This window comes from Poromitra crassiceps, assembly GCF_964638095.1.
Source record: "Poromitra crassiceps genome assembly, chromosome: 10".
NCBI lineage: Eukaryota > Metazoa > Chordata > Actinopteri > Beryciformes > Melamphaidae > Poromitra > Poromitra crassiceps.
In genome coordinates, this window is record NC_139631.1 from 14,256,880 (window position 1) to 14,273,370 (window position 16,491).

Here is a 16,491-nt window from a genome sequence, read left to right on the forward strand (position 1 = left end):
AGCGTGTTTATGAGATGCTGTTCTCTCTCTCTCTCATTCAGTATAAAGATCAGTCCTCTTTGTTTCTTATCTCCGCACAACAGCCATGACACATTTCACACTTGATTCAAATGCAGGTGCTGTGAACAACAGACAAAATGATATACCATTAGTATACACCATTAGTATAGAATACAGCATGGTATTCTCAAGACATTAAAAGATTAATTAAAAGGCAAAACGATGCCTGAGGGCCACATAACTCCCTCTGATGTCCTCATTATACCAGTCCAATCCAAGGAATAAATACGAGTAAAGTAAAAAGGATTACACGCAAAAGATTTTTTATTTTGATTTAAAAAAAAAATCTATTTAAATTATGGTTATGGCATTCCCAAAGGGCAAAACAGACAAATTAAAGAAAGAAACAACAAAGCCCAAGTAGCATACCACTTTAAAATATATTTTTTCCTTCATCACTGAAATGATCCAAGAGGCCATCTACACCTGGCACTAACACGTGTTTTCTGTGATTAGATTGCAATCGGATAGTGCTTGACAACATTAACCTGATTGCATTTACATCTGGCATTAATGTGTCTCCAGTGCCCACATTGAGATCCGACTGTGATCTGTTCAAGCAAGCTCCATAGAGTAGAGCGGCAGAAAAACAGTGGTGACTGTTGCTGTATGTGGTTTGAGAGGACACATTGCATTTACACTTGTGTTCAATGTGGTCACAATGTGTCCCTGACCACCTCCGGAGGTGGTTTGGCCGATCAGATCGCAATCCATCCTCAATGTGTCTTGGTGGCGTTTACACCTGTACTTTCAAGTGGTCAAGCACTATCTGATTGCAATCTGATCACAGAAAATGCATGTTAGTGCAAGGTAAAAATGCCCTCCAAGTGTTCCCTGTGACTTAATTGTGCTAAGGCAGCTCGGTATTTCACATTTTGAATACCCTTAGGTAGTAAATACATGAGTGGAGTGCAACTATTTAATGCTGCCCTCCACAAAAAATGCATTATCTTCATTTTATATCAGAAATTAGCTGACTGTTTTAATTCACTTTAATATCTTAGTTGTGATGCAATGTCTGGTCTATCTTACAGTTTGATAAGAATTTGATTACTCCTGCACAAAGTGATGAAATGATTGAAGAAGAACATTGTTGCATATATGAGTGGATAGGCATACGTGTTCTGAAAAGTGAGCACTGCATAAAATGGTGTAATACAAAAACAGCATGGTGATTCCCTCATGCTCCCTCAATCAATAACTCTTGACAATAAGGCACAACATAAAAGCCATTCTGCACATTCATGGGTAATATCTTTGCCATGTTCGGAATATATCTATTTTCTGTTATTGATCTGTAGCAAAATGAAATAGCCTCCACAGCTTGGCCACCAACTATGAGTTTTCAAGAACTGAGACAAAGGATGGAGGTCAATCAACACTTGAGAGAAGTGTGCAGAAGTGTGTTTTTGCTCCAGCAGTCGGTACCTCGCTGGGCGTGCGGTCTTTCTTCATCATTTTAAGAAATGAGACGGAAAAAGACAGATTGAATCGAAGGGACAGAGAGGGGACGTGAAAAATGGCGGGAAAGTACAGGGACGGTTACTTTGAAATTGTTTCAAGTGGCTGCATGCATGCGTGTGTGTGTGTGTGTGTGTGTGTGTGTTTGTGTGTGTGTGTGTTGTGTGTGTTTTTTCTTAGTTGCTCAGGTGATGACGTTGGGGCCGCGGCGTCCTGTCCTCTCATGGATGTTGGAGATCTTCAGGGCAATGGCGATGAGAGGACCTAGCACCACCTGCAGTAAGAAACACACATTGCTGACACGTTGCTATGGATAGTGTCCAATGTTACACTGCTAAATATTACACTAGTATAAATAGAAACAGACTAGTCCCCACGCATTCCTTTCTCCACGGCGGATGGTGTTGTGACTGGCATCACAAAAATGTCAGTTACAAAGGCAAGAAAGACTTATTTTCAAGCCAAAAATAATGCAAATGATGAAGCAGTATTATCACAGTATAGGCAAGTGGTTCTCAACCTTTTTGAGCCCGCGACCCCCCCCCCCCCCAAAAAAAAAACAATATGTCTGGGGTCCACGACCTATACTATAGGATAGGCTACTGCGTTGTGTGATATATTACCTTTTCACAACACTGCTTCTTTTGGCCCTGTGCTCTAATTAGCTAGCTTACTCATCACTATTGTGAAAATGTGACTGTTTATGTGGGAGCTGGGCCAGACACATGTGCAGGAACAGATATGTTCTATCAGTGTTGTTGCAAATTCCTACTGCTCACTGATTAAGAGAGGTTATAGACAACTTTATGCCCTTTATTTGACACCACTATTGAATTCATTGAAACATTGAAGATATTTTTCCACTCTCAAATTGACCATCAAGGGGTGACAGTATGTGAAGGCAAAGCATGGGCTTCCCTTCCTTCCACTCCTAATGGTTTCTTTGTTTTGCTCGTTTTGCCAGTGTAGTTTGAATTGTGATTGGATATGAAAATGGTCGCACCAACCAGGATTTGTGTAGCATTTTGTATTTAATTGTCAAACCCCCCCCCCCCCTCCCAGCCTCCACTTTTCCCACCATTACATTGATTATGCCACTGACCCTCTTCACAGTCAATTACAATGGTCGATTGGCACTTCGTCAAATAGACATTGACCTAGTCTTTGCCCTACAATTATCAGATGAGCCATCAAGTTAGTCTGTGACGGCAAAATCCTGCCTTTTGTTGTGCATGGCAGCGTGTACAGCAGTTAGCATTTGAATTGGATGCCTGCAAACACACTGCAGCATAGAATCAGCATGGTCATCCCAGTCATATCACAACATGTAGAGCAATCTCAATTATACAGAGGCATCATTTACAGCACAAGCTGAATTTATCATGCCAATTCATGTTGATCAACAGATGATTCATTCATAACAAGTATATCAGAAGCCGGAAAAAAGTTAACACTAACAGAACCAACTGCCCGACTGAAAGCTGTAAAATTAATCTAGATTCTAGCCTAATAAAGAAAGCATGTTGTAATCATGTAGGCCATGTCTTAAGGTTTATGTGCCTTGGGTAAGGGCCAGAATGATTAGGAATTGATTTTATGATCTTACATTAATGATAGACTGTGCAAGGTTTCAGTTTAGTATAGGTCAGGCAACAGGAACATGGAGAACATAATTAAACTGCTATATGAATATAATGGCTTTACTTTCTTTAACAGTAGTAGTGGTAAAACACACATCTGAGATGTTCCTTTTTTATTTCAATTGAATGACTGTGGATTACTTTGTCAAACAATATAGCCCACATATTATAGCTGGGAAAAGGTATCTGAGCCTCAGTTTATTTTAATCAAAATTATATTCAAATCATCAACTGGGTTCAGATACAGCTATGAACTAAAACGTACATTACTAAGCTCGGTATGACAAGACGGCGACGCAGATTCGTTTTTCATCTTATGTGTATGAATGTGAATATTGCATTGCAGCATAAATGAATCCACAGAACCACTTAATATGCGCCTCTATGAGACGTGCAAAGAAGTAATTTAGGACACCACATCTCAGCCTGTGAACAAGTACAGAAGTCAACCAAATAAATGTCCATCAGCCTTTCAAACCACACCTGCCCACCAGGGTGGGAATTACATGGAGGCCTCCCATGCTCCACCCTCTGGCCATGATGCCCTGAGATCCCTAAGCCTAAGGCTGGGTTCACACCGACGACCCAAGCCTTGCCTATGCCTTGCCTTTACCCAAGCTTTTAAATAGGCGTCCGTTTTAGTCAACGAGGCTGTGTACACCGGCCGCCTGAGCGTGAACCCTGCGTGTACCCACGCCTTGCCTGTGCCTTGCCGATTTTATCGAATAGGCGTGAGTTCTATTTTGAAGCCGACAAGGCGCGTGCAGGCAGACTTCTTCTGTCAAGCCATGAAAGAAAAACGCACAATATCCGTCGGAAATGGCAAAATCAACTGAATTTCAAAATAAAATTCAGTTACTACAACATGTTGAGCAGAGACAGAGAGATTGACGGGTGGCTATCACGTGGGGCTTTCTCCCCGTCGGCAAACAAATCTTCATGAGAGAGAATAGCGACCGAAGAAGCAAGATGGACAATGTTGTTGTGTGCCAGGCTGCCAGCACATTCTTGCAAGATCACCTCTCTAAAATGTCCGACTATAGTCAGACCTGGTTATACATATCCAGCATCAATAGAACATTAAATATATCCGATTTATTTTACCTAGAGGCTACCCATGACAATTCTGGACAACACGTGAAAAAATACAGTCGGGAGAGAGGAGAGGCGCTTGTGACTTGGCTCCAGGTTCGGCGTGCAAAAGGCGTGCGGTGTGATCGCAAAAGCGTGTAACAGGTTCACGCCCAGCTCGGCGTAGGCGTGGGTTGAGGCAAGGCAAGGCTTGGGTCGTCGGTGTGAAACCAGCCTTAGGCCCCCTTGGCGGTGCCCTGCTAGCAGCCTGCTACTGTCAGTTGCTTTAAATGCGCCAGTGGTCTCACTTTAATGTAGTCTTCCCTATGCAAAGGATGTGTCATTGGCTCATTTTAACACACATTTCAGAAAATTGCTCTTCATGATGTCAGTAGAGTAATTGCCTTTGTGGACATGTGGACTTGTGCTCTATTATTATTATTTTTTTGCAATGTCGAAAGCCAGTTGGCCTTGCCCCTAAAATGACGAAATTCCCACATGACTACAGTATGTCTGTTCCCTCTTTGTTGAACTCGTTGTCTGGTCCAGAGCGAAAGTAGCGGCAACATTCGCTGTCATTACAGTTGCGGGTATTTCAGGATCGATGTTGTGAGTTTTCGAGTCACAAAATTGTCCCTCGTTGGTTTCCCCGCGAGGTCTCGCCCGCTTTATTAACGTTACATTGTGACCGCCACGGTCACATGGGCCATGCGTCAATTACGTGCAACATTACTGCACTGATTAGTGTAACGTTAAAGTTATCATCTGTAGCTACAGGCAGCATTATCACCCCTAAACAGTTTATTTTTGATGAGAAATTAATGATTGCGAGTCCAAAATATAGTGAAAACATTGTCAAAACTTTATTTAAAAACGTTATTTAAGTCGGGTGTCAGAGGGCACACTATCTCATGCCTTCTGGTTAAAGGTAAAGTCCCACTGATTGTCACACACCTGAATGTGCGAAATTTGTTCTCCGCATTTGACCCATCCCCTGGGGGAGCGGTGAGCGGCAGCAGTGCCACGCTCGGGAATCATATGGTGATCTGGTGGTTCTGCCCTTTACTAACGGGGTTCTGGGCCAAAATATTCGATTGCTACTCTAAGGCCTACAAAATAACCCTGCAACTGGAGGCGGAACTCGCTATCTTCGGATGCTCGGAGTCCTCTCTGAACTTCCCTACAGCTTTGCAAGAATCTCTGACACTCATTCTCATTCTGAAGGAATTGAAGGAATGGAAGTCCTCCACTTCACCTTCTTTTCACGTGTGGCTGATGGACATGATCTATGTTATACAGATGGAGAGACTCAGGTCCCTGAGAACCAACTCGCTTAGAAGGTTCTCAACTATCTGGGACCCGTTTCTTGCCTACTTTGATGAGGTTAAGAATGACAAGTGACTGAGGTTAGAGGTGATGGATGGTTCGCCCGTCTGCTCTTTCATGGACCCCTTGCGTGGGATCCCACGCGCAATATCTTTTACAAGCACAAGCACCTTATGTGGCTGGTTAGCACCATGTTGTAATGTTGAATTTTAATGATGTATGTATTTTTGTTTGTTTGTTTTGTTTTTCTTTCCTGTGTAATAAAATATTGGGGGGGAAAAAGTCATTCAAAAGGACAAAAAAAGACGGGTAGTCGGTTATTGATTTTTCTAAAACAGATATGATTTACTATCCGGTTACACGTGTACGCAGTGACACCCCGGTTAGGTGAGGTGGCCAACCCTAAATGAGATTGCCAATCCATCATGTCTACAGCTTTATGGTTAAAGTACACTACGTATCCCAAGAGCCAAACAAACATACCGGTAAGTAACCAAAGTCTACAGGTCAAACAACTTCAATAGTGGCCCATGAAGGTGAATGACGCACCACTGAAAAGGCAGTAGTGTGCTGTGGTGCAGGCGGGATCAGCGCCCCTGTTGTTACTAATTTCAGTGCATTTTCTCCTTGTTTAACATGATTATATTTGTGAGGCAGGTGGTGTATGAATATAGTTTGTTTATATTTGTTTCCTTTGTCCAGTTTTTTCGCGTTATAATACTGTCTGTGCTACACCTATTTTTAGGAACCTTGTAAGTATACTGTTTTAAATTTTATTTAGCTGATCTTTTAATTCATTTCAATCTCTGTTATTGTACTTTGTCTTATCCATGTGTCCAAATGTGCTCTTTTATGGATTCATTGTTTTTATGTAAAATGATGCTCTGTTTCAGTATACTGTATTGCAATCATGAATTAATCATGTCAAAGTCATAATACACAACACAAAAATTCAACAAAGCACCTCCTTCCACTTCATGGGGTGGTAGGATGCTAAGCAAAAAAGTAATGGTGATAGTAAGTAGGCTACTTTCTATCTTGCACACTATCAGAATCAGAATCAGAATCAGAATCAGAATCAGAATCAGAATCAGAAAAACTGTATTGATCCCTGAGGACAAATGGAGTAATGCTACAGTTGGTCACACCGGGAAAAAATATAACATAGAGACATTATAAGAAGAATAGGAATAGACAATAAAACAATAAAATCGAGCTAGGTAAGTCTTGCACACAGGATGCTACTGCTACTACTGTTTTTATGACTGCTTCTTCTTTTTCTTTTCTTTTTTACTATTGCTCTATTTGTGTGCTTTACTCTTAACTACACTGAGAGAAGCCAGGCGAAATTCCGTTGTACCAGAGTATAATGACACCTGTACCTGAATATGACGACAATAAAGATCATTCTGATTCTGAGAATGATAGTAATAAGACAATATGAAAAAGTCTGTTTTCATCTCTCAGAGCAGCGAGTGTGAGAGGGGAGAGAGAGAGAGAGAGAGAGCAGCAATACTGTCTCATCATGAAGCACAACTGTTACTAATGCTACCGTTTAAAATGGTTTATCTCGGGAACCGTTCATCCGGTCTACTTCAAACTTGGCAGGTGCGCTGCTGGGGACCTGAGAGTTTCATGCAATTGGACCAATCAGAACACGGCTTTCGCGTATCTCCAGAACCGTTCTTCCGATCAACTTCGAACTAATTGGCGGGTGCGCTGCTGGGGACCCGAGAAAGTGCAGTGTCGAGTTTTGTGTAATTCGACCAATTGGGGGGGAGCGGTGCATGCAGGGGGAAATGGGGGTGGGGGGAGGGGTGACGAATGATGGGAGAGCATGATGTGTGAATGTGGGGAAAGGGAGGGAGGGGAACGGGCACTGCATAAGTTCAACACAGGTTTGATAGAAGCTGTTTTACAATGACTAAAGTTTAGTCATTAGTTTAGACAGTTTAGTCACTAAACTGTCTGAAGACGATTCATTTGAGCGAGTGAACAAGTGGGCATAGTGATAACTGGGCAATGCGTTTGAAGTCTTCCCATTCAAAAGCGAGACTGGTCTATGGCGAGCAATTCAATGATGAAGAACACATGCAAACAAACACAACATAGGCCCAAGACACATACATAGAATCACACACCCATGCAGACTCTCTCTCTCCATCTCTGTCCCACCCTCTCCTTCTCTGGCATACACACACACAGATATGTCTGGTGGGTTGTTGGGGGAGGAGGGTGAATTAGACACAGTCACACACTCCCTCTGCAGTGTACCTGTGTCTCTCTGTTGTGTCTCTCAGGGTCTCTCTCGAAGCTCTCGGCGTAAATGCGGATGGTGGCACCCGTCCCTCCTCCACTCCCACTCAGCCGGTACACCAGACGAGACGCATCGGTGAAGACGATCCTTAGACCCTGCAAACAGACAAGGAGGAAAGAAACACCTCAACACACAAGCTTTACCAAACAACAACAAACTATGATTATGTGCTAACATACTGTGTAATGACAGCAATTAAAGAAGGATTTGTGATTATTCATTATATTTAGAGCATGGAAATATTAGATATTAGCACTGGTGCAAAAAGGTGATCAAGTCAGTAAAGAGGAATAGTACGAAATCAAGATAGAAAATAACCATTAAAAAAACCAGCAACTGCAATCATCCACTAGATGTCGCTATCTTCAAGTGTATTGCTGGGACTGTATTCAAGTACCGGTAGTAATGCTTCTATGTTTGCACCCCTGGCCATAGTATATAGTGTCCATAAAGTTACGTAAGATCACCAGCGATCACTGCTGTGGGAGTCAGTACTATTCTTAGAGGCTTAATGAATACCGACCCTGAACTCATGAACTAAATGAAACATGAGAATTTTACATTTATACTTTTAATAGTGCAGTGCCGGTGCCCCCCCTGCACAGAGCGCTGTTCACTCTGCTGCTGTACAGAGTGCTGTTCACTTGTTATATTCAAATTAAGTATTAATATTAAACGTGACAGGTGTCCAAATTGCACCAAATCCGACACTCGTGTGAGGGCGATCGGAAAAACGCTCCTCAAGATATGCGAAGGAGACACACACTCACAGACAGAGATTTCTGGAATTAGTAGATATACTGTAGATGGTTATTTATTTAGATTTCTGCAATTGCCATGCCATTGAAACGCCTTCAGATTATGGCAATCCAGGGCATTTCTGCATCGGTCCCAAGTTAACCAACATCTAAATTTTTCACCCTGGCCTCCCTCGTCTCAACATTTTCTACTGTTTCAACCTTGACATTTGAAGGAAAAACAGGATATGGTTGCATAGGGCAGCCAACTAAAACCCTGGCATAAGGAGATAAGGCTCTTTGACTAATTGATGTGTAATGAGTCTTATCTGTCTTAAATTCCTCTGTGCCTATTTCCTTCTTCTCTCAGAACAAGACGAGATCAGGGAAAAGACCTCGCAAAAACTTCACTGACCACTGGAGTCGGCCTAATTGGCCGCTTCTATCACCGCAGAGATCAAAAAGAAAGTGCTACAGGTCATTTATGTCTTGATATTGACAAATCCAGTCCCTTTAAGAATCATACACAAGTGTATTAGAGGGGTTTTCAATGTCTGAGACTGTGGGCCTCCCCTCAGACAAAGCTCGGGGCACAAAGCCCCCCCCCCCTCCTAGTTCACTTGCTTACCGTAGTTTGAGTTTCACTAAATTCCTGGATGCCTATGGGTCGTGATTATGTTATTCGATCCCATAGACACTCAACAACTGAGAGAAGATAGCCTGAGATTGCTGTACTAAAACAATGTCTGTCTGAAGGCTTGTATTTGTTTCTGACTCTGGGAAAGTGGGAAAAACAATCCCCCAAAACTACTGTATCGCTGTCTCTGAACTATCTCTTTCACCAAATCACAAACATTTAGGCTATTCTATGTGATCTCCTTTCGATAACTAATCTAATAACTAATGTAAACATTTTTCACTTCCATTCAATGAGCTTCCCTTGAAACCTTTTGGAGCGCCCCTGGGGAGGCCCGCCTAACCTCTGTGAGCGTGCCGCTCCTGTACAACACTCAGCCCATGTCAGCCCCATAGCTATTTACTTCTGCAAATTGTGACTCAGCTTCATGATTTATAGACTGGAATGAAAAGGAAAGTACCCGTGGACCATTTCCCCTCCCTCCTAATCTGAGTTTATCTGGGGAGGATAACATGCCAGAGTCTGGGATGAGGAGAGATGGCGATAATGAGAGATGTCCGTCCGCCTGTCTGTCTGTCCGCCTGTCTGTCCATCTGTCCACCCGTCTGTCTGTCTATCTGCGTGTGTCGGCTCCTCTCTAACAATAGAGAAGCTGTTATCAGGAAGCTGACTAATGCCTGTTAAAAACACCGTCCTCTACAGAGCTCAGAGGCCCTGAGTGGAGCGCATACCAGCCACAAATGGTGTGTGCCGTGGGCGTGCAAGCATGTCTGTGTGTGAGTTTCAAACATAGAGAGAGAGAGAGAGAGAGAGAGAGAGAGAGAGAGAGAGAGAGAGAGAGAGACGGTGTATGCTGTCTATGCAGCATGAATTCAGTAGCTGCCTACAAAGGCTGCCATGCCATTGCTCTGTAAATCCCTATACTTTGTGTGTGTGAGTGTGTGTATTCCTGTGTGTGTGCCAACTGACACGGCTCCTCCCCCCCCCCCCCCCCCTTCAAACAGAGTGCAGTGGAAGAGAGAGAGACAGCTGATATATTCCTGTCCTGAGAGGAATGTGTGCTGTAATAATACACACTAGGGTGGCTGGGATGCTGAGGATTTACCAGTGAGGGAGAGAAAGAGGAGAGCGTAACACTTTAGGGTGATTGACTAACTAGCTGTGGATATCTGCTGTTGCCACGGGAACCGTGCGGAGCGCGCTCAGTGGGACAGCCAGAGATGGCGTGTTGTTACCAGACGCACGGACACACACTGTAGGCACAGACAAGTGTGAACTGAAAAGATATGGACGTATCCACTGTGACATCATCACCCGATTGGTTTGTGGACTTCCGTTTTGAAGCCTGTAGTTTGGCATTTTGACCGTCGCCTTCTTGGTTCTCGCGCAGCTCGCACGAGACCAGGGGTTTCCCACAGAGCCGCAGCTCCGCCTGCTACTGGCCCGTGATCACTGGACAGGCAACCTGTCAATCATGCCCAAAACACTCTTTTTATTGTCTATTTTTATTCTAAACGGGCGAGTTATATAAAAATTCACCCCAGTTGTCATGAAAGGTGAAATTAACTATAGAGGCCAAAACCTTTTTTCTCTCTCTCTCCGTTTTTTACCAGGCATTTATGCTGTAAAGTCAGGCATTTTAACATGGGAGTGGGGATTGACCGGCTTTTGAAGCCAGCCTCAAGTGGCCATTCAAGGAACTGCCATTTTTGGCATGTTGACCTCCACTCTGAGAAGCAAAACTTGGGGCTTGGTGTGAACACATGCAGGCAAGCACACACACGTGGACACATGGACTCGCGTACCCACAAAAATGTGCAATCGGTGTGTGTGTGTGTGTGTGTGTGTATGTGTGTGTGTTGGGGGGGGGGGGGGGGGGGGGGTGTATTAGGTGGGGTCGGAGGCTGGGAACTGTCGACGCCAGGGATGAGTTTCCACACATTCCTGGGCAGAACAGAGGGAGTCTGCGTCAGCTGGGCAGAACAGAGGGAGTCAGCGTCAGCTGGATAAACTTCAGACAGAGAGGGACCGAGGCACGAGGTGAGAAGAGGGAGGGATAGACGGAGAGAAGACAGGGAGGGGGACACTCTCTCTGATACAGAGTAGGGTTAGTCATCGATGAACAAGAAAGTGTGGAAGAAGTCGAGACATATGAACTGCATGTGGTGGTGTGTGTTGGTGTGTGTGTGTGTACACACACATATGTTTATGCTTTGAACTGGAAGATAGATTGTCATGCCCAAACATGGGACCTCACTGATGATTGAACATTGAAGCTTGGTGGGTGGTCTGGCTCGCGAGATGCTGATGAGTGAGTGTGTGTGTATGCGAGAGCAAGAGAGAAGGAGACTATGTGTGTGTGTGTGTGTGTGTGTGTGTGTGTGTGTGTGTGTGTGTGTGTGTGTGTGCGTTGGGGGACAGGGGCCTCACTGACCTATTCATTATTAGGTTAACTAATTAACTAATTTCCTGTTAATTTCGGTGGGTGGTGTTACATACAGTACATGTATTCATGTCCTCCCTATATATATATATATATATATATATATATATATATATATATATATATATATATACATATATTTATATATGCAGTGCATATATATAGCATCTCTACTCCTCATTGAATCCTGCAAGGACACTTTGAAGCATTTGTGAGAGCCATTAACCCTTGGATCACTGACATCTACTACTAAGAAGAGGTGCTATTCACCTTATGTAGAAGAGACAGTCTGGCTTGAGAGACTAACAGGAAGTGTAAACACAATTGGAACCGATTGTGTTTACACTTCCTGTGGCAGAGCTTATCCCTGCAGCCTGCTTCCAGTGAGTCACTAGCTTTCTGGTCACGATCTCTGGTTTGAGCAGGTAACACAGCCGGCGTTTTGAACAGGAAGTCGTAACACAAACGGGTCAAGTGGGCGGGGCTACATAAGGTGAATAGAGTGACGCAGGAATGAGTCCTAAAACCCGCAAATGTGTTAGCATGGCTTCCCTCATGTCGAAGTCACCGGGTTTTTGGTTAGATGCCTGAAATAACGTCTGTGGTTAACAAAGTTTTATGATACGTAGGCATTTGTGTTCAGAAAGATAATCTTCCCAAATGAACACCAATTTTATGATTTTTTGAAACGTTTTCTGGTGATCGCATCTACCCTACGAGACAAAGTGGTTGAGTTTTCAGGACTGGTGTGGTGAGACGAACATTGATCTCTTGAACTGTTGAATTGGATCTGTTCTATCTCCTTCCTCCGGTGTCTACTGGACTGACGTACTCCACCTTCAAAGTGTCTGTGTCGCACGCGACCTCTTTGCGTCAGGAAGGCTTCGGTGAGAGGCCGGTCTTCGGGCAGCCTCTCCGGAAGCGTTTCCTGCAAGGAGCCAGGAGCCTGTGGAGAAAAACCTGTGGACTTCCAGACGAGGGAACCCAGGACGATGCTAACTTCCGGGTTGGCCTACAAAAAGACGTCATCCCTGCGGCACTCTATTGAGCTTATTCCCAACAGTGGCCACATGCATTTTGTGCTTCCATCACGTTTAGGGCGGGAATCTCTTCCCAGAGGACTACGCACAGCCCAGCTCTGTCCTACGGTTGTGTACCAACATGGAGTCACGTGTGAACAAGATGGCTACCATCTAGAAAACGATTCACTTTGCACAAGTTAATTTTGACCTTTTTTTCTTATGTTCAAAAGTCCATTTTCTTGTCCTTTGTCCCGCCCTCCATTCCTCTCTGTTTTCCTGCCCTCTCCTGACTGGTCCTCCCCACCTCTTTCCACTCCGATTGAATCCTCTCATTTTATCCTCTTGTCTTTCGGGCTCCTTTTCCATCTTCGTTGTTCCCTCTGCGTCTTCTAGCCCAAACTGACCTGGTTTCGAGCCACGCTTCCGTCCACGGGGTCGATGTACTCAAAGTTGTCGGCCCGCTCCACGCTGTATACGTGGTCTCCTACGGCAAACTTCTGACTGGTGAACGCCTTGTCTGAGATTACTGCCTCCAGATCCCTCATGAGGTAAAAGGCTGTTCGGGGGTCCAGGCCTTCATAGTCAAACCTGACAATCGCAAAGACACACAAACACACCCGTGAATAGAAAGTGCAGACGGCGTACATGCACACGTCGCGCACACACACAGCAAAAGCAATGACAACCTTTTTCAGAGACATTCCTATACAGTTGCTAACACTTCCCTAGACTGCCACAGGCAAGCCTTGTCAGTTTAGCAGACAGATTTTCCTCAAAATGATGCCAGAGCTTGGTGTTTCTGAGGATATTTCTGGGGTCTGGTCCTTGGACTGTCCTTCATGTCCTCTCCATCTGCATGCTGTCCTTCATGTCCTCTCCATCTGCATGCTGTGGGAGATGTGTGTGTAGATTATAGAGACGCTCTGTGTGGGAATATGAAAAGCTCCAGCGACTGACTGTCAGTGGGAACAGTAACTCTCTCTGTGCCTCTCACAGGGGAGACTTAAAATAAGAGCTAGTGACAGCTAGTGAGCAGGACTGCAGGAGAGGGGAAGAAGTCGGGGGGCCTTAGGGGGACAGATTTGGCTTTGGCAGGGTTACAAGGGATTGGGGATATGTGGAGCGAGGGAATCATTCATATCAATCTCTCAGGGAGCGATAGTTTCTGTGCTGGATCTGAATAGATACAGGATATAATGATTCATTCAAGGGGAATTGTTATGATGAAAACAGGAGGACCAGGATCCAAGTAGATGATAGATGGATGGATTGATGGATGGATAGACGGACGGACGGACGGATGGATGGACAGACAGACAGACAGATTGGTAATAAAGCTCAACAGTCACGTGACGTTCCATGACATCCCCTGGTTCTTTTTCTCCATAGACATTTCGACAAATCCTTATATAATGAGTTTTAAGCCTGGAACCAAGCCAACCAGCGCCGTACTGAATCGTGATTTTTTTGTTCCTGATTCCCCCCCCCATTTTCTCCCCAATTGTACTTGGCCAATTTCCGCCTGCTGCCCCGGTCGCTGCTCCACCCTGTGCCGATCTGGGGAGAGCCGTAGACTAGCACCATGCTTCTTCTGACACATGAGCAGTTACCAGCCGCTTCTTTTTCACCTGATAGCGGGGAGCTTCACAGGCAGGACGTAGCACGTGGGAGGATCACGCTATTCCCACCAGTTATCCTTCTGCCCGGAACAGGCGCCCCGACCGACCAGAGGAGGCGCTAGTGCCGCACTGAATCGTGAGTGACCATAAAACATTTCACTCGGAGCAAAAACAAAAAATAAAAAGGCGAAAAATGGGGTTGTATTTTTGGTTTGTATAAGGATTTTTCGAAATGTCTACGGAGAAAATGAATGTGACTGTTGAGAAAACACAGCTTCATACCTGCAGAAGTAGTTGCGTCCAAGCTTGGCCCAGTGCTCCCTGACAGTCTGCTCCACACCCTGTTTCCTGGCGGCCATGACAGACAGCCACATCAGCACCGACCACAAACCGTCTTTCTCACGGATGTGGTCCGAGCCTGGAGGAGAAAGAGAAAAACAAATGTCACAGCTCTTGATAACACTGTCATACTGGGTGGTCCGAACGCAGGTGATGAGATAACATATAACCCCAAACATATTTCTGCCATGTGCAGAACATAACATCAGCGTTAGAGATGAAGTCAGGAATTGAGAGAAAACTGTTGACTTGCTAAATGACATGTGTACGTTCTTATCTTTTACAATACCTTTTCAATAGTTTGGCTGCCAGAGTAAGCACATGCACTAGTCAAAGAGAGACACCTAAACTCTCCCATAACAAGCTCAGGTTCATAACATTATCGTTCATGATTGAATTGTAACGAGCAGACCAGAGCCACACGTCGCCTCAGTTGAACATTCAGCTCTATCGTATGCAGCAGCTGCCGGTGTGTTTATCTGGGAGTGGAATAAACACTGGACACTGCGCTCCTCTCCCGAGTCTCTGGCTGTCATACCAACACCTCTGCTGTCCTCAATGTGTCTGGCTAGGTAATGAATGTTTGCACACATGTAATGATGAAGACCCCACGCCGACTCACACTGGGAGGGACGCTGTGGAACAGAAGGTTTGGGGGGGGGGGGGGGGGGGGGGGTTACTTGGACACCAAACACAAGCAGATGAGTATAGTTCACGCCCATGGTCTCTTTCATTGGGGAGCTATCAGTCTGTTCTCAAAGACAGCTGCACAGTAAAGTTATCTCTTAAAGGGACACCTTGACATTTTAACAGTTTGTGTAAGTTCAAAACGTTTCCCCATAGATGCTTGGGGCAGAAAATAGACTCAAATTCAAAACCTTTAAGGAGAGATGCTCACAATTTTTTGCAAGTCCAAGTCAAGTCTCAAGTCTTTGAGCTAGAGTCCAAGTCAAGTCTCAAGTCTTTGAGCTAGAGTCCAAGTCAAGTCTCAAGTCTTTGAACTAGAGGCCAAGTCAAGTCTCAAGTCTTTGAGCTAGAGTCCAAGTCAAGTCTCAAGTCTTTGAGCTAGAGTCCAAGTCAAGTCTCAAGTCTTTGAACTAGAGGCCAAGTCAAGTCTCAAGTCTTTGAGCTAGAGTCCAAGTCAAGTCTCAAGTCTTTGAGCTAGAGGCCAAATCAAGTCTCAAGTCTTTGAGTTAGAGTCCAAGTCAAGTCTCAAGTTTTTGGTCACAAGTATCAAGTCAAATCTAAAGTCTTACGGATGAGTCTTTTATCATCTATCTTCGCTATGGATTAGCACATCATCAGCATTGATTGATTGACATTATTATTAGTAGACCTTTCCTTAATGTTAATATGCAAAAATCAAGATTGTTCGCAAGTCCCAAATCTCAAGTCCAAGTCAAGTCTCAAGTCACTGTGTGTGACTTAAAGTGCGACTCAAGTCCAAGTCCCCATCTCCATCTCTGCCTTTAAGGTATATCTATATTCAATAGACAGATAGACAGACAGATACTGTAGGTTCTTTACTGTCCTCCAAGAAGATATTTGTTATCATAGTCGATACAATACACAAAGTAACATCATCCACAAACAGTCCACAGCCCATCACACCTTTAAAGAGAGAGGGGAGTGAGAGGAGACACAATGAAATACATGAATGTATCATATTCTGTTTTATATTGGAAATAATTCTTTAATGTTGTTCTCACCATTCAAAACAAAAGGTGCACATGCCTGCAAGTCTGGCTCTGGCAGTATACAGCTGTTAGGAAATAGACAGTTGTCGATATTTAATCCCTCTCTCTCTCTCCCCCCCTCT

General features: G+C 44.3%; 1 protein-coding gene across 1 annotated transcript in view; it reads right to left on the bottom strand.

Moving 5' to 3' along the window:
• Window positions 1–313: 313 nt before the first annotated feature.
• pgm5 (phosphoglucomutase 5) overlaps window positions 314–16,491 on the bottom strand; it is a gene marked incomplete at its 5' end in the record, with an annotated part of 52,454 nt that continues 36,276 nt past the window's right edge. Inside the window, 4 exons of the mRNA XM_083643871.1 lie at window positions 314–1,795; window positions 7,833–7,970; window positions 13,119–13,302; window positions 14,616–14,751. Coding sequence (XP_083499997.1) covers window positions 1,706–1,795; window positions 7,833–7,970; window positions 13,119–13,302; window positions 14,616–14,751 — 548 coding nt within the window. The 3' untranslated portion in view covers window positions 314–1,705. The remainder of the gene's footprint in view (window positions 1,796–7,832; window positions 7,971–13,118; window positions 13,303–14,615; window positions 14,752–16,491) is intronic.